General features: G+C 42.9%; 2 protein-coding genes across 10 annotated transcripts in view; one reads left to right on the top strand and one right to left on the bottom strand.

Annotated features, from left to right (window-relative positions):
* The window catches only part of DYNC1I1 (dynein cytoplasmic 1 intermediate chain 1), a 186,653-nt gene extending 179,905 nt beyond the window's left edge, over window positions 1–6,748 (top strand). For all 6 annotated transcript variants that reach the window (XM_064704345.1, XM_064704343.1, XM_064704341.1 and 3 more), the window contains exon 17: window positions 5,793–6,748. In XM_064704345.1, coding sequence (XP_064560415.1) covers window positions 5,793–5,903 — 111 coding nt within the window. In that variant the 3' untranslated portion in view covers window positions 5,904–6,748. The remainder of the gene's footprint in view (window positions 1–5,792) is intronic.
* Window positions 6,749–13,111: 6,363 nt separating this feature from the next.
* SLC25A13 (solute carrier family 25 member 13) overlaps window positions 13,112–23,466 on the bottom strand; it is a 99,039-nt gene continuing 88,684 nt past the window's right edge. For all 4 annotated transcript variants that reach the window (XM_064704349.1, XM_064704348.1, XM_064704347.1 and 1 more), the window contains 4 exons: window positions 19,182–19,320; window positions 15,345–15,503; window positions 15,174–15,264; window positions 13,112–14,322 (listed from right to left, as the gene is read on the bottom strand). In XM_064704349.1, the coding sequence (XP_064560419.1) occupies window positions 14,133–14,322; window positions 15,174–15,264; window positions 15,345–15,503; window positions 19,182–19,320 (579 nt within the window). In that variant the 3' untranslated portion in view covers window positions 13,112–14,132. The remainder of the gene's footprint in view (window positions 14,323–15,173; window positions 15,265–15,344; window positions 15,504–19,181; window positions 19,321–23,466) is intronic.

Below are 23,466 nucleotides of genomic sequence, written 5' to 3' on the forward strand. Positions count from 1 at the left end.
TTGATGATGCTGTTAAATTGAATTGAAGGAATATTAAAATGGTGATAATTGAAGGAATATTAAAATGGTGATAAGCCACATACACAAATAACTTAGTGTGAAGTCTGAGATTTTAGTCACTAGTTCACCGGACTTGCCACAAACTCAGATTAATCTGAGTATTTTTAAAGTTTTAATTAGCTACCTCTTCAAAGAGTGTTTAACTTGCACTTGTAAAAAATTGTAATAGCAACAAGCTATTTTGGAACATCAATTTTTATATAGTTTTTATTTTCCCTGCTAGATATGAGATTTTATGGCATGTTCAGCTCTGTGGAAGCAGAGACAAGTAAACAGAATTGTCTAAAATAAGATCACCCTTTGCCTCCAAACAGCAACAAGCCCGAATGTAACTAACAAAAGATGCGTGTTAATCAGAACATGTCTGACTTTTTGGAGTGATTAGCTATAAGAAAGCCATCAATTTAGATCAGAACAAGCTTGTTCTTAACACAAAAATAAGAAAGCATTGTGCTTCCTCGATGTGTTGGAATGGGTCACAGATTTCTGAACTGGGAACTGCCGTCACCCTTGGAGTGTATCTGGGACCACCATGCTGGCTCGTCTGCACGCGTGTAATTGGAAACAGCGTGTGGCACGGGGCGGCGGGGCCGCTGCAGCCACAGGCTCTGGCACATCTTGTAAGCCCTGGCTTGGCTGCTCCTTGTCACATTCTCCACCTACACCTGTGTCCATGGGATGTGTGGGTCAGAAGCGTTACAGGCCGTGCTGGTTGGAGAACTTTGCCCCTTCACAGCAACCTCGCGGTCACTGACAATGCTGAGGAGATTCTTCCCATGGCTGCTTTTGCCTTGAGGCTTCTGAGCTCTAGGTGAAGTCAAAAAAAAGAGTGACTGCTAAAGTGGTGACTAGGATCACACAATGATTTCACCAGTGATCAGAGCTGCAGGTTAGCTAGTGTCTCAGTGACAGGGAAATACACTCATGAGGTACAGTCATTAAAAGGAAATGGAACAGGTTCAGCGTAGACAGCTGTGCTCCCTTTGAGCTTCTGGGACACTGGTTCCTCTGAAGTGGAGGTGGCTGCTGCTGCTGCAATTGCATTTTAATTCCTTCTCAGCAGAGTCCACTGCCCTCAAAGGAGAGCTGTGATGGACAAGAGCTTAGAGGGATGAAGACAGGAAGAGTTTGTCCACTCCCATCCCAAAGATTTAGAGGCTTCAGGAAAGGCAAGGAGCCAGAAATAAAGTGAAATATCCTCAATGAATAATTCATTGGCTGGAAAGTGGTTTTTTTGGGGAAACTGAAGCTATACAGGGATTTGGACAAATTCAGCTGAAACACTCTCAGCCATAAAAAAGATGGATAGGAGGGAAATATACAAAACTCTTGAAATACCTTGCAATATCTTGTTTCAACCATCTGGATAGATTCCTTTAAAAGCCACATTCAAAGATTTGGGAGTTTTATCTCAAAATCTGTCCTTTTCTTCTCTCCTCTGCTTCTTTCTTTTTCTCCTTTTACTTTTCTTTCCTTTTCCCTAACTTTAAAGAGCAAATGTTCTAGAAGGTGTTAATTTATCTGAAAATGAAATTTATGTTGATTTGTACTTTTATGCACTATTTTTTTGATCCTTTCTTGCTTGCTGGGATTGTCCCAGAGCTTTGACAGCATTGAGAGATGTCTGGTCAGAGCATCTCCTCTTCCTGAGTTCTGTCACAGGTTTCAGAGTAGTAGTGTTCAGTGAAGCTGCTAATTGCACTGTTTCTAGGAAAACACAGAAATACAGCTTGTGTTTGCAAATCTCTGCTGTATGGATTGGAGGATCTGCACACAGAGGAGGTCTCTGGCTCCAGGAGGAGGTGGAGGAGGCTGGTTTTGGTGAAGTTCACATGCCTGGTGCTGCCTGTGCTCCCTGGTGAGCCTCGGGGATGGGGCACTCTGTTGCATCCCTACCAATGCACATAAAGCATCTTGTTGGTCAGTCCCAACAGGGAGTAGGACACCTTTTTGGGCAGGAAAGCTGACAGGTTAGTGAAGTGCTTGGCTAGAGTCATCTCCCAAGAAACAGAAGCTTCAGAAGGTTCAAGAGCTCTGTGAGACACAGTTCAGTTGTGTACTGGATAAATCATGTAGAATGGTGATACAGGAAGATTCTGGCAGCCATTTTTCTTAGATAATACTGGTTTTTCCCATTAGAATTACTTTCTGATGCAACCTAAACGTACCATGATGTTACAGCTGAAGCAATGTGAGTAATTCAGTCAATTAATTAGGTGTGGGTAGCATTTGCCTTTCACTGCAAAGGGATCAGAGGAAAACACTTAATAGCTTTTATGTTCTTGTTCTGCTCCATACCTTAGCATCAGTTCATTCAAATAATCTGGCCCAAATAAATTATTATATTATTATTCTTTGATGAACATTTCTACCCTGCATCAACATCATGATATGAAAGTTAACACATGCTGCTTTGTAGTAACTGGAAGTGGACAGAATTGTCACATGATTGAGGAGCACCCAGATAGCTCTAAACCTCTGCCCTTCCTCCATGGAGTAACTCCTCATTTCTTCTTCCTCTGCCCTGGTATTTGCAGGAAAAACTTGTGCAGAAAAGCTGAGAGGAAGATCCCACAGACAGACTCAGGTCTCCAGCACTTGTGGGTGATAATGTGCCCAGATGAAGGAGCTTGAATGGAAAATGACTGGAAGGGGAGCATTAACCCAGAGAAGAATTTGAATTGGAGTTTGTGGATACTTTTGTTTTTATTTGTGGTCTTTTCCTGTTTAACTGTTGTGGTTTAGTATTGGGGCCTTTTCAGAAAGAATGGGCTCGGAGGATAAAAGACAATTTTTCCTTTGACTTTATTATTGCCAGGGTTTCCCTCTGCATCCCTGAAGAATTTATATTAGAGAGGTTTATTTTACTGACAGTCTATTAGCAGGATTGGCCTCTTGTTGAAAGCACAATGCAGTGCATGAGATTGAATAAGGTAAAATAAGATGAAGTTGTAAGGAATTAGGTGGCATGTGGGCACTGAATATTTTTTCCTCTGTGCTAAAGGTATTGACTTTGGTAATTAATTGCTTTGTGAACTGAGTCATTAGAAATGACCCAGACATTGCTAATACTGTTAGCTAAAAATAACACATGAAATGCACACATTCCTGGGGAGACTCTTCAAGTTTGAGATACCAAGTTGTTTCAATAGCCTGGACTTTGATTTTATTTGTCTGTGGCCATGCATGGAGTAAAGGCAATTAAATAATCTCAATGACATAAATATTTTTTTTCTTTAGAATGACATATTTTCTTTTTCAGCTACTTAATACAATGTAATGCTGTTAAAGACTAGAAGACAAGGAGCAGTGATGCTTTATTAAATTCACAAAGTCCTTTGCCTAGGATATTGCTCCACTTAAAAGATTTTTCTGCTTGAAATCAGTGAGAGTCATTTCATTCAAGAATTTGACAAATGGTAGTGCTGTACACATCAGAAGGAATGAAATCTTTTAGGAGATGTAGTAATAACAGGGAGATAGTTGCACAGCTGGTTTTGGTTCCATCTCTGATAGCAGGATCTCTGCACTGCTCCTTCCTACTATGCAGAAGCCAGTCTAGGTGTGTGGCTGTGGCCAAACGTGTGCCACAGGTACTGGTAAGCTGGTGCACTGACCTCTCTTCGGGTGCCACAGTTCCTTCTGCTGAAGGATTTTGAAAGAACAGAGCGGTCTTTCAAATAAAGGCCATCCCTGATCCACATCTGTGTATGTGAGCATAAGAGACAGCTGTCTGAAATGATTTACTCTTGTAACTCTCGTCTCCATTCCTGGGAGAAGTAAAGGAGAAAAATGCCAGAAGTGGAAGACAAAGAATGGAAAACCCAGAGACAGCAACGATGCCTATATTACCTGGGCTGACATGGCTTTTTCACAGGTTGCATTTCTCAGTTTGTAGTCTGAGCTAATGCTAACTGTACTATATTTGGTGATTCAAACCCCAAACTTGCACACCAGCCCTTCATAATATAACTCAGTCACTGATATACATGTATAATACATGTATAATACATGGGAAGATTTAAAAAACACACCGTGTTTTCTACAAAAGACTGGATGTAGAGGCAAAACTAGAGAAAAAATAATTGAAAAAAAAACTTGATAATCAGCAGTGAGATATGGAGATGTTTAGATCTTGTATTGCAAATTCTTGTCCTTACAACTAACACTTGCAGCAGTGTATGTGAAGCTTCTACACACAGGTGGTCTTGGACGTACACACAAGCTCTTTCCCCAGCTGGGTCATGTCCTTTTAGTCTCCAATTGTGTGTATCCAGGCAAGATGGAACGAGAAGAGAATAATTTGACTGTTTTCCCGTACTGTGTACCATATGCCTCATGATATGCCTATGATATGCCTATGATCTACTAGTGCCACGTGGACACGGTTAGCTGACCATCTGCTTGGCACTCCTTGTGGTGTATTAAAATATTTAAATCAGTTCAGATTTAATACTGGGTAGTACAGACTGGATTAGCTATGGTTATACCCATTCTTCAGTCCAAAGGCATCCATTTGCTAAGGTGAACAGCAGTTTATTATAGTTTCCAAAACAGTTGCCTTTTTCAGTACCAAGCAGTGTGTAATGTCTTGAAACAGTTATTCTTTCGTGTTATATGCAGGACATGATCACAGCGCTTCAGGAGGGCAGTAAAAACTTGCATGGATCATGTGGATGTTTGTTGCTGTTTTCTGGAATTCGGCTTAATGAAAACAAAGTTGAGAAAAGTGCTTGTTTTGGTTTTTTTTGCTTTTTAATTATCTCAATCCCAGCTTGCATTATCTTCCAGAAATTGCAGTATTGGATCCAGCTGGAAATGACTGCAGTATTATTTTGCCATAGCACTAAAGCATTTTGTCTGGAAGTTCAGCTATTTAGTTTATATGTCCCTCTTGAAGCCTAATGCTCAAGAGCTCTTCATTAGAAACATCAATGGTATTAAATGGAAATGGATCTTGCATGATGATATAAAAAATCAGACAAGTAATGCAGTATCCAGTTGGTATAACATTTCCATTGTAATGCATTTCCTGTAACTGTGAATTCCTTAACATAGAGGAGAGTAACTAAAATAACACAATATATTTATTTTACTACTTAGAGCTTTAATGAACTTCAGCAAAATAGTTTCAACAGAGTGTTTTAAAAGCTCTGTTACCTTGTGCACACTGACCTGGGTCCTGCAAACAATTACATTTGGGCACAGGCTTGCTGACTGCCAATGGCCAGCTTGTGTGTGTAAAGTGAAACATACGTGTGTGTACATGTAGAGATCAATGTCTTACTCTAGTTGGGAAAATCTGAAACATTTTAACCAAAGGGGTGGATTTTGCAGCAAGACTACAAAATCAAGCAGATAAAGCCTTTTGCTCTGCCACTGACTAAAGGCTCATTGAAAAGGAAACTGCCAGGTGTGCCATGTGAACTTGGCCTCAGTTGCCATCCCCCAGTGGGTTGGGGAGGCTCACACCGTGGTGCTTCACTGTGCACAGCCCTGCTGATTGCGGTAGGAGCTCTCCTCAAAGGAGGTGCCTCAGTTCTGGGCCAGGGTGAGAACCAGTCCTGCAGTGCCAGTGTCTGAATTCACTCTTGCTGGTTTGTCCTGCAGCTGGCCATGTCTGAATTCATTCTCACTGGTTTGTCCCGCAGTGCCAGTGTCTGAATTCACTCTCGCTGGTTTGTCCTGCAGCTGGCCATGTCTGAATTCACTCTTGCTGGTTTGTCCTGCAGCTGGCCGTGCCACACAACGACGAGTGGACGCGCTTTGCCCGGACCTTGGTGGAGATCCGCGCCAACCGAGCCGACAGCGAGGAGGAGGGGGCGGTGGAGCTCTCGGCGTAGAGGGAGAGGAGCAGCGCCCGCCAGAGCTGCAGCTTCCCCCCACGGGTGCGCCAGTGCTCGGTGTCACATCAGTCCTGCTGTGGCTTTTGATGCCAGTGTACATGCCAGTATTGCTCAAAGCATTCCATGTTAATCACACTGCTTTACACAAGGCTGAAAATATCCAGAGCATTTTCATACTTTATATTTCTGTCTGAAAAGTAAGAAAGAAAAGACAAATCAACCCTTTATGGGTTTAGTTGTTGCCTTTTAACTACTTAGTAGCTGTATTTAATAGCTAGGAACCCCTGGTTAAACTTGTGCTCACATTGCCCTTCTGGCATAGTCCTATTAAATCCATATGAAGCCAGATATGATTATGTGCAGATGTGGTGTGCTTCACTGTATGGGACTGGGCCAAAGACTTTAGATGTGGTGTATCACATGGTGACTTACATTATGAATGGATGTACTATACGAAAGTTGCTGCTCCTTATTTATTGCGGTGTGCTGCATGGAACATATTTATTTGAAAGCATTAAAATAAACGATCCTAAAGCATGTGCATAATGAGAGAACTGCATTGTCTGTGTGCTGCTGTAGAGGTTACATTTAAGTCCACGTAACAATTACAGTACATCAGTTGTGCTTAAGATGTAAGATCTATACAGGTTGGCTTGAGTGGATGGAATGAGCTCCCTTTCCTTTTTTTTTAAGATGCCTATTATTTCTAGGCACTTTAACTATATTTCAGATACAGTTGGTCACTGATACTTGTCATGCAAGTTAACACTAATAGTCTGACAGAGGGTTGTGGTTCCCAAGTATGACACCAGTATTGCCAATAAAATGTATCAGGCCTGTTCTGTTGCAGTGTGGTTGATCTTTCTTTGCCAGCAGTGCTCAGCATGTTCATTACCAGTCACTGGTGAGGCACTGGGTAAATGTGACTGCCCTGATGCACAGAAAACTCATGTAGCTCCTCTGTAAATAGATAAGATAGTCCCTTCAGCATTGGATCTGCCCAGTAATGGACCTGCGTGGATCAGACCCTGATACTAATTTTCCATGGGCAAGCACTAAGCTTTGCATGTCAGCTTCTGGGCTAATTTTTATTTTCCCTCCATGCTTACCTGCACACACATGCACACACAGAGCAGCAGCATGCTGCCATATGTGCTGAAAGAAAAGGAGCAGGAGAGATAAGGCCTCCTTAGACTGTCTTGAGAGACAGGTTGGGACAGGGGACAGAGGAACAAGCTCCTTTATGACAGTCTCTTGTGGCTCGAGCAAAAAAACAGAGTGCAGACTGTTCTCATTGAGTGCTGTGGCCCAGATGGATGTTGGTGGTGAGGCTACTCAATACATCCATATCAAAGCACTCTGCTGAGCCAGGGGACAGCTCTGACATCTGGGTTTAGCAGTGGTTCATATTTAGGGGCATGGAGGTAAACCATTTTAGCAAGAAACCCTGCAAGTTTGACAAGAAAGATCTTGTACATTAGGTTTCTCATCTCGTTGCCGCATCTCGTCTTTGGGCAGCCATGCTGAGGAGTGAACACAACATCTGATCATGTTTGGGGCTATGGCCCAAGCACTGGAAAGTCTGCACTGCTAAAGCCAGAGAAGGCTGCTACAAAATGAATCCTTTGGAAAAGCTCCATTTCCCGTATCTTCTTGGTGGTTAGAGGCACCTCCCTGTGAGAGTGCATTGGCTACTTTCATCTTCATGGTGGAACTTGCAACTATCTCCCAGAGCCCATGGAAGTGTCCTGCCACTGTGCTGTGGGGACCATCTTCTCCCAGAAGGCCTAGTACACAGCAGAGATTTATCTGTCATTTTTGGGTGGCACCCTGAGATTGGAGCCATGTGTTAGAGAACTTTTTGTTCCTGCTGCTCCCCCGGGTGCTTTGGGAGTTGTCCTGAAGAACCAGTGTAGCACTTGCAGCAATTCTGTAGCTTAAAGGTGAATGCTAACCAACAGCCAGGTGAAATGACTGTAGAGGAGCAGTTTAGATATCATCTCTGGGGATTTTTCCCCAGTTTTGCCCTGTTTTCTTTTCAGAAACCGTAAGTGTTGTCTGTGTACATGGATGAGGCAGATGTGGTGCAGAGTGGAAGAGGGGGAGGCACTCCTGGTTCTCAGTGGGTCACAAGACCAGGAACATGCCCAGGTGGATGGATACACAGCAAAGTACTGCCCTCATGGGAGGCACAGGTGGGAACCCACCACCCTTCCACACTGTGGAGTAGCTGCACATTGCAAAGTGTGAGGGCATCACCTGAGCGTGTCTGTGGTGTTACAGGAAGGACATGCAGCCAATGTTGTCTCCCTCTCATCATAATCAGTGCAGTGGGAACAGTTGGCAAATTTGCTGCTACTTTTTCCATATTACCGTTCAGCTTTTGGAACCTAAGGGGAGCTCTGCATGTTCATGTCCAAGTTCTCCCTCCTTTATAGCATTAATAGCTTATGAAATGGTTTTAAGAGCAGCCTCATAGGACCTTCAACAATTGCTGCTGTGTGCAAATCAGTATGACCAAAATCCATTTTTGAAATTTTTCTTTCCTTTTTTTTTCTGTGGTGTATGGGGTTCAACAGTACACAGAAGGAACAAGAGAAAGATATGATTTTCCACAGAAATCACCAGGTTTGTAGATACAGAGTAATAATGTGAAAGAACCATTTCATGCAGCTGAAGCAGATGGAAAAGCACCCAAGAACAAGAAGCATTTACTCCCCTTCTGCTGCTCATGATTATCCTGCAGTGAAGCTTCTGACCTGCCCTTGTTGCTGCCCTTCCAGGAATCTCCCACAGTTCTTGTTTGTTTGATTTTCCTGCTGCTAAACAAATAGCTGCATTTCGCTGGCTTTCTAAAACAGCCCATATGACAAAATGTTACTCAGAATCTGCCCAGTAGGGAAATAAATACAAACTTATCCTTTAATTTCAGCAAAAAAGAAATCATTTTCTCCTGTCTCTTTTGCCTACATATATCCAGAGAATAGAAGGAAGAACATCCAGAGAATAGAAGGAAGAACATAAAGAACATAATGTCCTGTGCTCTAGCACTGCCAGGATGCTGCCATGACTGCTGTGGGTATGGAATGGGTCAGAAGACAGCCTGGCTTTTTTAGGACTATTGCAAGTGAGCTTTCTGTGAAGGACAAACTGTGTGCTCAGACTGAGCTGGAGAGCACATCTGAACCACAGAGGTCAGAAGAAGCAAACCCAGCTATAGCAGAAGTAGGCAAGTGTCAAGAAGATGCTAAATTGAGGTTTAGCATGGAGGACAGGACTGTGAGGTACATGTGGAAGGGACAACTCTCCTATACTGGTTGAAGCAAAGTCCAGAGTCCCCCTTGATTTCAGTGCCAAGGATCAGAGCTATGCCAGCACAAGCAAGAGGCACAGGAATGTGGCCAGGGATGTGGGATTTTTTCTGAAAAAAGCTGTGAAAGGACATGGGGAGATATTAGAGGTGGCAGTGGGGGTGGGAGCTGGGGGCAGTAGCTGAAAGGTGAAGCAGGATTCTTCACCTTTATGACATGTACTTTGGTCAAGACACCGCGTGTAACAGAGAAAGAAGGCGATAGCCAGGGTACACTGAAAGAACATGTGCACAGCACTGGCCAACCTGAAATTTGATCAGGACACAAAACTCAGCATGAGGCTGGAATATCAGGTCCATTGTGTAAATAACAGCACTTGGACCAAGTGGATCTTTGGAAGGTGGAAGTGAAATAGGCTACCTCTGAAGTCTGGGAACACCACAAACATCTCCATGGAAAGGCTGTCAGAGCAAGACTTTGCTGCTGAGAGTAGACTCCACAGCATTACCTATAGCTTATTACTTCAAAGAGAAAAAGCAGGCAGGACAAATGGCACTGGGATGCAACGATTCAAGAGTTGCAGTTTTTTCTACAGGGTACTCAGTAAATGCTCCATAAGAAAATTTTCAAGATGGAAGGTGTTTCCTCCCAAGTCCCAAAACCAATGCCCCAAACATTTGCTACTTCTGAAAACATCAGCCCCTACCACACCCTGGAATATCATCATCTTACACTACAAATGACAGCCTGCATCTCTAGGGCTATGGACACAAGAAACAACTAGGAATAGGTTCTTTTACACAAGACAGGTGGAAAAAGCTCCAAAGAGTTTTAGCAAATGTAGATAAAAAGCATGCACAGCAGAAGACTGGAAACCCCTCACAGAGCAAAACGGCATCCCACATGGAGCGGGATGGTCTCCATTGGCCAGTGACAAAGGACACTCTCCTAAGGCAGGACTCAGTGCCCAAGGGTGCTATAGAGCAGCCACCGTCCTTGGGAAGCTTACAGGACCGGTTCTCCTTCAAAGTCATAAGCAAAGAAAGTTCTGAAGTGACACCACCATGTCTGGTACACAATGTCTGCACAGCCTGGGGTGTGAGGAAGGCCAGGCAATGTAACTACAGCAGCTAGAATGAATCTAGCAAGCAATAGTGCTGCTTCCTGGTGTGACGAGGAACAGGGCAAGGAGAAGTTAAAATTATTAAGAAGTTAAAATTATTACTACACTTGAAATGCCATCTCTCTGAAGGGCAGCAGACATTTTGATGACATCCCCAGGTTCAGCACTGGGCGAGGCTGCCCAGTCTCACAGCCTGAGTTATCTGCTGCCCACCATGCAGAAAGCAGAATCACCACACGGCACGTGGCATTAAAGAAACCACTTCATCTCAGGCTGCTTCTGTGTTATTTGATGTATTTGAAGGTCTCTGGAGACACTTAAAATACAAACATCTTGAGATTTTTATATTCTCAACCATTAAATAATTCACAAATTATCACGATCTCCGGAAATTGCCTTCTAGCTTATGCAAAAACCAGCAAATATTTAAACAAAAACAGTCTGAGTTTCACAGCAGTGTTTAAACAGCAAAGCTGGAGGATTCCTGATTGTCCTTGCGCCACTGGAGAGGATCTCAGCAGCAGGCAGTGTGACATGTATGCACACACAGAGGCTAAGCCAAGGTCATTCCAAGCAGGCTGTCCCCTCCTAAGATGATGCAGAGCCGCTTGTCAGGTTTTGTATTTTTAGCAGGTTTAGAAAAACCTGCCCAATTTATTTTTGAAGCCTGTGGTATGTTTGCTTACAAAAGCATCCCTGCAAAGTGTCAATATTAAGTCAGCTTAAACCCAACCCATTCCCCAGGGACCAGGCAGAAAAGCATCTCCTGGCTTCTGCTGGACTGAGAAACACAAACACGGGGTACCTGCTTCAGGGACACTCCTTCCCCACTCAGTCTGACAGCTAACATCACCAGTATTTGGCCATTTCTTTTTTCTAGAAGCGCTGTCACAGGGAGTTAGCTGGAGTGCAGGAAGCAAGTGAGGTTACTTTTTATGCATTTGCATAACTCACCCAGAAACCAAGAGAGGACAAACACTGTCCTCAGGGCATTTTGTTTGTTTGCAAGGCAATCTGACAATTCCTTGGCCTGCAAGCTTTTCAGAGCAGGAATGCATCCTTTTGTGTCTGGAGGAAGCCGACTGTGGGCACAGATCTTCCCCAAGAGCTCTGGGCAGAGCTGCAGCACGATTTGGAATGTTTTGAACTCTGCTTTGTGTTAACAAAGCAGCCACTGGCTCTTCAACACTTCTGCATCTACCTCTGCTGTCTACTGACCCTGAAGAGATGGGCAGAAGGAGAGAACAATCCTCCAGGAAAGTTAATGGCAAAGGGAAAGGCCACCATGGGTGGGGTGGGGGTGTCAGTCCAGCCCTACTCAAAGGAGAAGGCTGTGGCCTTCTGAGATGGATCTGCCATAGGAGAACTGTGCCTGAGCTTTGTTCCTGGGATGGGAACTCTGCCCTTCATCCCAGGAAAAAGAAAAAGTCATAAATATACTGCCAGGCCTGGGAAGGAGAGGGCACCAGGAGCTAGAGAAATTGGTTTTGTGGAACCCAAGCAACGAATGGTCTTTAACACAGGAGCCAAGAAGTTGTGCAAGCCCTACAATAACCCAGCTCCAATTCCTCTTCGTGCCTGGCTGCAAAGCCGTGGCAGCACTGGGGTTCAGTGTCAGGCAGCAGAGGAACGTGCTCTGGTGGGTGCAGCCTGGGTGTCCCTCTCCAGAATGAGCCAGGAGGAAGCAGCTGCCAACCAAGCCCATCCAGTGTCCAGGCATTTCCTCTCCTGGATCAGGGAGAAGGTGCAGCTCTGCACTCAGACATCTTCCCAGAGCTGCTGACTTTCCACAGAAACCCCTGATAGGGTGTATCGGGTAAATACGAGGCATGAAGTATAAAAGCAGCTCTTAAACAGGCTAAAATCTCATGTGTGAAGCACAGGCAATGCCCAGTGAGAATGTTTTACTTCTGTGACATGCTTTAACCAAAAATCCTGATGGTTAATTTTGAAGGGTTATTACAAGGGAGAGCTTTTTTCCCCCCTATTTTTGAAATATCCGATTCTCTCCGTTTGGGGAGACTCGGATACACGGGGCTGGGAGGAAGCAGCTGCTGTCTGTCAGAGCCCAGTGGTTTAGCCAGACTCCAAGATGCAGCTGCAGGTAAATGTCATCTGCTCCTCTCACCTTCACACACAAGTGCTGCTACTCATACCCCTGAGCTCCATTTCACCAGTAACTTCAAAATACAAATTAGTCCAAGAGAATAATTTCCATGATGACCCAAATACAAATACAAAATCAGAGTGATTTCCACTTCAGTATGCCCACAAATTACAGCACAGTGTGATACTGCATAGCAAACTCATTCTTCTGCAGAGACACTGCATTTGTGCATTCCCTCAGTTTACAGCCAAGGTTGAAGGCACCCACCCCTCACCCCTCCCACTCCAAGGAGACAAGCAAAGCCAAATTCCTCATCTTAGAGGTTATCATGGAAGACACCCAACAGGACCTTCAAGTGACTAGGTGATCAGTCTCTTCATAACCACTAATCTTCCCCCAGCAGTAAAGATCAAAATATCAAAGCTTCAATCCTCGCTTCTGACTGAGGAAAAAGTTTCTCATTTCTCTTTTTTCCTGAGTGACATCTCCACCAACAGATGTCTTTTCTGGGCAGGGGAATTGTAGTAATTTGTTCTCAAGCTGCAGGTGTTTTCATAGCCTACAAATGCAAACATTAGCTTCATCATAACCTGACTTTATCACCGAAGCTGAACAAGACATTCAATGTATGACACTATTTCCATAACAGAATACCATGTGTGCATCTGTTTGAAAGGTTTATTTCTATCTTCATAAATACAGAATTTTCTAAACACTGTGCAAGGCACCAAAAATTAGGTAAAATCTTTTATTTTAGACTATTTTAATCTCTTTTGACTCAATGAAGTAAATAAGAATCTGAAACCACCTATTTGCCAATTACAAGCCAGCAGTTAAGGCAGGTACCATTGATACAGTGCATGAATTTTCTATTGCAGTTATTTAAACAAGCAGCGTTTTACTATAGAAGTGCATATACAAACTGAATTCCAAACACCAGCAACCCAAGATAGGCACCCAGTTATGAAATTTCCTTGTATGTGTAGTAGAATGCCAAAAGTTCTGCCATAAAGTGCAAAGACTATGGACAATAACACTTTCTTTTGAGCATTTTGATACCAGTAACATAATACAACGGCTAAACATTTATAAACATGGTTTCCATTACAAAAACATGTTCCACATAAAAGCTCCATAATACAATCCAGAAACAGAGCTTGTGCGTGATTTCCAAAGCTGAAGCTCTACTGGCAGACTTAGGTACCGGGTATGTCTTTGCTGACCTCTACAGACACGCAGCAAGTTTCAAACCAATTTACACGCACAGTTCAAATCATTCTGCTTTGAGCACCGTGATATCTACTGAGTTTTCCATTTCAGTGACAATGTGTGACATCTGTCCTGGCAATCTGCAACTGAGCATTGCCTGTAAAATGATCTGGTTCACAGCTCTCACCCAGCCCTCCCCAATAAACAGAACCTAAAATTAGTGTCTTCCCAACACAAGCACATGTCAGATGTGGACAAATACATTCATGGTCCCAAACTTAAAACAACTGGTAAGAATTTCACAGTGATCTGGTTACGGAAGCACAAAGACAAATGATTCCATTTAAGATGAAAATTACCTTAAAACTCAAATGAAGCTAATCTTTTATATGATGAGAAGCTAAAGGAACAAAGTATTAACCAATTAGAAAAGTGGCTCTTTCCCAACTAATAACAAAAACCCTACAGCAATAAACTTAGGGTCCTACTGCTGCAGCGGCCTTTGAGGTAGGTGGCGATGGCTTAAACCGAGGTAGGTAAAGTCCAAACTTGTTTTCAATCCCTGCAAAAGTGGCAACTGCCAATTTATAACCACCAACATGATCAGGGTTAGGAGCAGGGAGCGTGATTCTAGATTTAGGAACTGTCTCTGATCCAGCTGGTTTTCTGCAAAATAATAAAAAGAATAAATTAACTTCCATAGAGTAAAATCAGTATTCACAAAAATCTCCATAAATTTAATGAGTGTATTTCCCTGTAAGTAACTAAAATGCTGCAATGTAAGGAGAAATGCCCTGTTTTAGAACCTTCCAGAACAGTTAGGCGCCTTCATGTTGATTGAGTAGAGTCAAATCCAGGTAAAATTTGCAGCGCATTAATCAAAACTGCTGTGAGGTAGCAGGGGTTCTTTGCTACAGCACACAACCAATCCAGGAACATAGCAGAGTTTAAGTAATTTTTGTGGTGGCTTTCAAACCACTGTCCCCAAAGATCCACAGAATCTGCAGCTGCTCTGGGATCAAATTAAACAGCTACATGTACATCCACCTGTATTGTCAACAAAGGCAGGAGGTACAGCTGAAATGACAACAAATTTGTTTTGACCTTGGTGACAACTATATATTTTTTTGGATGTCAAATGCCTGTGTAATCAGGGCCACAGCTCCTCCACCAAACAATGAGGACTAAAGCAGAATGTATCCTGACCTTGCAGGAATCACATTTTTCCTGCATTTACATCCCCAGCCCATTATTTAGCCTCCCACTGTCTCTGTTTACACTAACATAGGTCCCCTGCTTGAAACTGTGATATAAAATATGGTAATATCTTGCTATGAAACAGCTACTGGAATATCATCCCAACCTCCACCAGTAAAGTGTACTTGAAATAATATTTACAAAGTCTTTACAACATGTCCTAGCAAGCTGCTGCCTCTGATATTCCAAGGAGGACCAAGACCCAACAGAACCAAGGGTAACTTCAGGATCCCTGGTATGTTCAGACATCACATACTTACACTCCTCCAAAGTCCACATAAAACCATCTCTGCAGGAGCTCGTAAGTCACCAGAGTTACACCAAACTGAGGAGAAGATCGAAACACGCGAGCTTGAAAGAAAAGAAGAGAGTTCCTCAGTGACAAATGACACAATCAGAAATCACTTGAAAATCAAAGCTCTTTTACACACCTCCTGCTCCTTTCCAGAGAGCCTTTGGGCCTTCTTCCCGCAGGATCTTGACAAAACAGTCCACAACACCGCTGTAGGTGGTCTGTCCTGCTCGGGCTGCCACCTGGAGCCTTGTTTTGATCACGTCTGCAGGGGTGACCAGAGAGGCTGCAGGCATACCTGAACAACACAAAAGTCATCAGGTGAGTACCACTGCCTTGGTACATGTACTACACACCTAGTTTATCCAGAGGGAAGCAGGTCTTTCCTCCTTACATCAGGAGAATCCAGCCACATCTGATTTAAGCAGAACCTGGGAAGGAGAAGCAACAAGAGGTTGCTGTTGCAGAGCTTCTCCCAGAGGAACAACCATATCACATGCTTCCTGCCAAGCTGGGAGGCACAGATTGGAGTTTCCAGTGCTGATCAGAAACTTGCATAGTTAATAAGCACAAAGCTTTTGGAGGGAAGGCTGATATTTCCCTTTCCTTTTCATTCCTCTCTGTGGTTCCTGGCATCCTGGTGTACACTGTGCTGTACACAGGCACAAACACAGACACACAAACACCCTCACACAGCAACCTCACCAAGAACCAGATATTGCCATGCATGCTCAGCATCACTTGAGAGCTAAGGCTTACAAAAAGGGTAATTCTTCTCATTAGGAATGGCAGACTTCTCAGCTGCAAAGCCACAGCTGACATCCTCAGCACAATGTGTGGAGGAAGATTTAAATTTACCCTGGCAGATAATCAACTAAAAGTAAAAAATACCAAATTATCAATGGGTGGTATTTCTAAAATCATTCCTATCCAAACTTGGGGCATGTTTAGAATTGGGAAAAAAAAAAAAAAGACAAAAAAAGGCAAAGAAAAGCAGCAAGACTGTACCCAGAAGACACTGTCTCTTATGGTTTTATTACTTTTCCATTCTGCATCTCTTCCAAACCAACTTGGTTACATGTAGATGCATAAATTTCCTTTCCTTTTTTTTTTCCCAGCTCAATAATTCTGTAACAAATTTTATCCAAACCAGTATGGTCTGGCCTCAAGCTCCAGAGCACCCTTCCTGTAGACTGCTCCAAGAGATCAAATCATGTGAATATCACCAAAAGAAGATTTCCTCCTCCTCTCCTTGTCCCCCCAAAATAACTCATACACTGAGCATGCATTCAGTGCAAGCATGGGCTGTCTGGCAGGTAAGCATTAAAACCTGGTCAACGTTTCTGAACTCCAAAAAACACTGAAATTCCTCTTTGCTTAGCTTTACCCACACCAGGGTATTGCTTGAGTCTTCAATTTAAAGCTGGACTTTTGTCCTTCAAAAGCCAACCAGTGTTTTCATGAAAACCAAAGAACTTAGAAACAATTCTGCTTACTACACGTTGACTTCCATCTCCTTATCACTCACTCCATATTATTGAGGATATTTTGCACTTAGGATACTTAAAATCCTTTCTTTAGGAACTATGTGTGCAGGACAAAAGCATTTACAGACAAATCGAAGTTACAGATTGCTGCCAAGAGAAGCTTACAATCAGAATGTGACAAATAGCCCAGCAGGAGCTGACAAGAATCAAAAGGAGCTAGGGCAGGAGAAGGAACTTCATGGAGGCAGTAACAGAGTAAATTAAGGAGAGATCCTGCAGAAGTTTTTAGAATAATCTTAGAATATACTATGGCACAACAGGTTGAGACATCTGAAAACCAGAAGAAGATCTAGGTAGATGACACACGTGTTGCTGTGACCTCAGCCACAATGGAGAGGAAGATGATGTAAGCAGTACAAGCAACACCCACTGGCAAAGGAGACAGATGCACATCTGAGTATGGCTAGCTGGAATACCCCAGCAGCATGAGCTGTGGGTGGGAAGGGGGAGATTCCCACCTGCAGCCAGAGCTCAGGCACACATCTGAAGTCTGATGACCAGGTGAGATCCCTGGCTGGAGAAGAAACATCACCCAGAGACTGAAGGCAGCTTTTCAGAACTGGTGGGTGTTTTGTTCTGTCTTTCCCTTGAGGTTCTTTTGGCAAAACAGTGGACACATGCACCCCCATCACACTTTACATGCACACACAATAAAACAAGTTTCTTGGGTTTATAAACAGTATGATGAGCGTTGTATCTCTAACACTGTAATTTACTCATGAGAGTTAACCTAGGATGGGATTCACAGGAAGCACTGGATAAAATTCACATTATAACTAGATTGGTGAGCCATATCAGCAACAATAAAGAGTGCTTCTGTGCCTGAACTTCAAAGGGACGGTTATCTCAGTCTGCAATCGCCTGACAATGGCTAGAAAGAGAAAAATAGGAAAACCTAAGAAATTACTTGGCTTAAAAATGCCATCTTATGTTTCAAGTCTGTAAATATGATCTAAAGTTCAAAAATTGTTTTGTTCCATTAAAATGGGTAAGAAATAAGCTGGCTGTAAAAGCTCCGGTTGGAGGGTTTGGAGCCTGGCTTTGGAATGGGGTGGGGGAGGGGAGAGGACAAGGGGGTTTTGAGCAGCACTCATTGGAACACAGCTGGCTTTGCTAGTGCCAGCTCAATTCCTTTGGGCTGTGAGCTGCTGAATAGGGATCAATATGCTTCAACATGACAAACCAACCAATCCTAGCTGCTCTCCAAGACCAGATACTGGCCATAAAAGGGCCTTGCTCTCAAATAGACACAGCCCTGTGTACAATTTTGACCAGGAAGTTTTGTCAGAGAGGAGAAAGCTTAAAATTAAATGAGAAAACATTGCTAAACCACCTGTCTGTACTGGATTCACACCATTCCATCATTTTTCTCAGCTGGCAGGCCACAGCAGTCTGCCAGGGGCCATGCTGGAGAAGGAAGCTGCTGGACAGACCAAGCAGCCACCAATAATCAGATACCAGCTGATCTGAGCCCCCCTGCTTGCTACACATTCCCCTAAAGGTCCTGCTGCACAAATTTGCAAGCCTATTTTTTTCCTAGGTGGGAAACCGTGGAACTCTCAAGCTGCCCCCTCCAGCAGACAGCTACCCCATGGTGGTCCCCTGTGGGTGCAGAAGCTGTGCAGGGATCAGCCATGCAGCAGACAAGGACAAGCTCAGGCTTACAGAGCCTCTGTCTTCTCCCTTAGGCTCTGGCACACTCAAGCTAAATTCATCTGTGAGAAGCTAAGCATGTTTGGGCTCTTCTGTCTGCTATGCAGCAGACTAAAACAACCAAGTGCTCAAGACCACACTCCACACCTCTATTATATCTGGGTATATCACAGGAATTAGCAACCTGTGGCACTCAGCAATGTTCTCAAGATCTTCTGCTTTGTTTAATATTTAAAAAAAAATTATAAAGGTAAAATCCTCAGGAAGCCAAGTAACTTCAATGGGATACTGAGGGTAGCAAATACTGTCATCATTTTGTCACCTGTTATATCATTGTGTTTGGAGAGCTGTACTTCCAGTTGGCTTCTGGACTACATATACCAAAGTTCAAGATTCACTCAATCATAAGGAATTTTATTAATGCTATGGTTGTGTTTATAAATAATTACAATAAAACATTACCTGACAGCAAGACACAGCCAAAACCAGCACAGAAACTTCACAAGGAATGATGATAAATGATTTTTTAAAAAAACAGCAAAAAACTTTATTATCCCTTTCTTTTGCTTTCTGAAGGTTATGATTATACCAGGAACTTACAGTATCTTCAACTCACTCTACAGCACAGTAACTTTGTTGTTTTTGTAATAAGGCTGCAAAACACAGTATTGTTGCATACAGTTCTTTTGAGCATTTTTTGTTATTGTTGTCACTGCCATAACTACTGTGCTGCCAGAGCAATATAGAGCCACGAAAAAAGAAATTTGGGCACTTACCAGCTATTGATCCAGCCAAGAGCAGATTTCCAGGGCTAACCCTCCCATCTTCATTTGTAAATGAAGCTTTCAGATGAGCATAACAGGGGAAGTAAATGGCAGAGAAGGGGATGTCACGCAAAAAACATGCCTTAGCACCCTGTTTGAAAAAGAGAACAAGTTTTGAGAATGGGCAAATTTACCTTGATGAACCATGAATATCAGAGAACAGAGCAGTTTTCAGTTTGCTGCAAAGGGCTTACAGAAAAAGCAGTTTCTCCCTCAAAATTTTGAGAGATTCATGTGTTTCACCCTGCTGAGGAGTGTCTCTGTGTTTTTTCTTGGTTCAGTAATTTCTGTCATGGTATGTATCTTATCCACTTCTTCTCCCTCACTCTGAGGTACTGTAAATGGAGACAATACCAAGTGTTTGAGTAAACTCTGAAAACACCTTTGGAGAGCTTTAAGTAGTTGACCTTGTAGCCATGAACCTGTAGCGAGAGTTTAAAAACTGTTTGAAACAGAGCCCCAGGATAGGTCTGCCACCTCTCACTCCCACTTTAGATTAATACTCCAGGGGAAACAGTGCCCAGTCCATTCCTCTATACAGGCACTATAATTGATAATGCAACATATATTGAGGGAATAGGGGAATTAACAGCAAGTCTTTTTGCAGAAAAGTAACTGCATTACTTACTTGTGAATTTTTAAGTACAAGTTATCTGGGATACAGTTTGTTTCAATAACTTTCATCTCTTAAATTTGCCTTGCTATCAATTTGTGGAAGTAGCACAAACAGCCAATAAAGTTACCAGCAATACAGCTGGTTTCAAATCCAAGAGGGAAGCAAACAGGAAAGGAAATTTTTGGGGTAGAAGCAAGCAATCAAATGTCTTTCAAGCAGGGGGAAAAGCAAAAGGGCCACTAGGGAATGTCAGCCAAAATAAAATACCAAATAGTATTCATGGTCCAACAGCAAAAGGGATTTGTAGTCTGCCTTTCCACAGAATGGAGATCCAAAGGAGAGCAGAGCCTGCCAGGACTATGACCAGGAGGAAAGCACAAACAAGAGGTGGCTTGGGAAAACGGGTAAAATCTTTCAAGCTTGAGAAAGAAATGGTTCATGGATGAGCCTAAACCTCTTCTCTTTGAAGCAAGGGTGGAGACCTGGTGAAACTGCTTGAGGTTCATCCACAAACCCTCGGGGGGTGCCCTTGTTACTGCACTTCTCTTGTTCACAGGTCTAGGAGCACATGGCTCAGTGCCAGACATTTCACAGGGGACATGTTAATATCCACATAATTTAATTACATCTAATGATATGCCTGGACACATCTGTAAGCTAAGCTTGTATTATAATACCAGTTAAAATATAGCACTTATCCAAGTTAGATGCTGGTTATCAAAGACAAAAGAGCTGCAAGGTGTCAGAAAAGCCATGAAGATGCCTTTCCAGGAGGCAAGGCAGGCGAAGGCAGCAGGATGTGTGACAAGATAACCAGGTCCTGCAAGCTACTTCTCAGGAGACTCTAATAAGTGCAGTTTGCAGTCAGAGACTGCCTCTGAAAAAATAAAGATTTATGTTAAAAAGCCATTAGATGTTGTAGTCAGACTTCCTGTGTGTCACAGACTCAGCTACTGAACACAGGGAGCACAACAGGTTCTGCTCCAGCCTCCAGTGCTTCCCACCACACTTTCTCGGCTCATTTCTTGATGTTTCAGACTAAGCACTGACCACTTCCCCTGACACTCCCTTTGGAGGTTAATGACTTCTGCAGTTCAGATCCTCTGGCTTCTCACTCAGCTGGATGTCTGATTTACGCTGCCCATCGCTGGTTCTTGTTGTGCCTTTATAGAGACACTCAGAAAATGACACAAAGGAACTCCAAAAGCACTGGGGTTGGTCCTGCTCTGCCCCTTATGCCCTACCTTGAGGACACAGAGAAGGTGAATGTTCTATACTCAACAGGGACCAGGATTCTGGACTCTCTTGTGCAACAGAAGCCTGTTGAACAATTTACCTTTAATCTTCACATAGACAAGACTAGGGTTTTACCAACTTCTGCATGAAAAATCCCAACATTTTAAGGATCAAATGTCTGCACAGTATTTACTTCATAGAAAAATTATGAGACTCACTACTGAAATATTCGCAGACTGACATGGTTTCTTCAAAGATTTATTTTTAGAGCATGCATTTCCTCAGAGCAAATCTCCTCGCTGCCTTTGCCCTCAGGGCACATTACTTTTATTTTCTTTGCAATGTCATTAAACACTGCACACATTTTTTTTCCTCTGCATTTTTTGCATACCCTGAAGTATACTGATATAGAAAGTCCAAATGCAAGCAACTCTCAGTTCAACCTGAGCTGCTAATATTCCTCCCCCCTCATTAATAGGCTCTTTTTCACGGGGCAGAAGTGGCATATTGTTAATATCACTAATAATATACATTCAGATATGCAGAGAGGGAAGGATGTCCATCAACTTAGCTGGCTCAGTGTAAACAAAACCTGGATCAAAACTTGGATCCACTTTAATAATAACCAGGCTTGGCTCTGGTCCAGCACTGCAACAGTCTAAAGTTTCCCCCCATCGTTCCGTTTAAAGTCTGGGAAAGCATGTTTAAAAGCAGGCCCCATTTAACTTCAAGTTAATCATCCGCAACCAGCCTAGGCCAATTAGGAAGGCTTAGGGAGATTGGCCACAGTATCTTGAAAAGCAAAAGAAACATTTATTTTACTTCTCGCACCTTTTTGATGTGGACAACGTGCTGAAAGCCAAAGGGAGTTTTAATCAATCCCCAGAAAGCAGCAAGGAGCATCCACCCGAGTTTATTCTGGCGGCCAAGGTGCAGACCTGCCAGGCATGAAATTGTTGGGAGATCCTACACACCGGGACATGCGCCTTCCTCGCACAACAGCCCTTGGCTCCCATCTTCAATCTCTTTAATAACCTTAAAGCTCTTAATCTCGGATAGTATCTCACTGAATAAACCAACGGAGGAAAAAAAACCCTGATTGTCAAAGATTTGGATAAATAAACCCAAGTCGGTGCTGGGGCAGGTCCTTTAGCATGCTAATTCCTGCTTATACCAGCTCTACCTGCAAATAAGGCTCTAAACAAACTATTTCTACTACAAGGGGAGGGTAATTATACTGACAAAGGCACCTCTGTGTCGGGTTGGGCAGAAGGAGCCGGCAGGTCTGGGAGACGCAGGCTTAGCCTAGTCTCCTGCAGTGAATGCACATTGTCTAGTGCAGGGGGAAAAATGCCAGACTGGGGGAACCTAGCAGCATTCAAGACAACAGTGGTGCACCTTGTCTGCGAGAGTTATTTAATGCTTCTGGCACCTGTACTTGCAGCCACCCCCTCTTTTTCTCTTTTACAGGTTTAGAATTTATTTGGCATGTATAATTGTTATTTTGATCCTATAGCTACAAACAATAGGCAGCATGTCATTTCTTGATCATTTTGCATTCTTCTTGGGTTTTACTACAGATTTAACCCTTTGGAATCGGAGCCCTAACAGCACCTAACAGGTTTTGTAGCAGTCAGTCAAATATTACTGGTATTTGCTTTCAGGGGCTGCATTTTTTTCCCCACTGTAAAATGGCATTGCCTTAAAAGCTACCATAGGTTTTCATTCACATATATTTATACCAACCAAACTATGAAATTCATGTAGAACATCACATTAGAGGAATAAAATACCGATTTCAAATGCTCTACCAGCAATTTGAATTCAGTTTGCAGGAAAAAAACATATAGCAGTTTTAGTTGGAAGGGCGTTTTTTGGGTTAATTTGAAAGGAAATTTCTGAAAAGCAGGTTTTTACATATGAGAACAGTCACAAATAGGCATGGCAGATGCAAAATGTAACTAAAAACTTTTACTACAGTCTTCATATGTTTATCATCCTGCTGTAAACTCTCAGCTTCAGAACATGAAATAGCTCAGCTGTTATCAAAGGAACCAGGTGAGAGCTTGGTATACATCCTGTCACTTGAGATTACACTTTCCAGGTCAACACACCAGAAGCTTGTTTATGAAGCATTTGGGGGGAAGGGAGAGGAGGGGGGAAAAAGAGACTTTTGGAAGCTTTTCTGACTAGTTTTGGAAATGAAAACTGGGTTGGCAGTATCAGCCAAAGCACAAATTTGAGCTAAATACCTTGTAGCAATTATAAAAATAAACATTACCACAACCAATGTACCTTTTCCTTGAAGACTCATTTATCACTCTATTATTTACTGTCTTCCTGGGATACAGAATAACTTTGTTGTGCAAAATTATGAAGTGGCAC

This window comes from Zonotrichia leucophrys, chromosome 2, assembly GCF_028769735.1.
Source record: "Zonotrichia leucophrys gambelii isolate GWCS_2022_RI chromosome 2, RI_Zleu_2.0, whole genome shotgun sequence".
NCBI lineage: Eukaryota > Metazoa > Chordata > Aves > Passeriformes > Passerellidae > Zonotrichia > Zonotrichia leucophrys.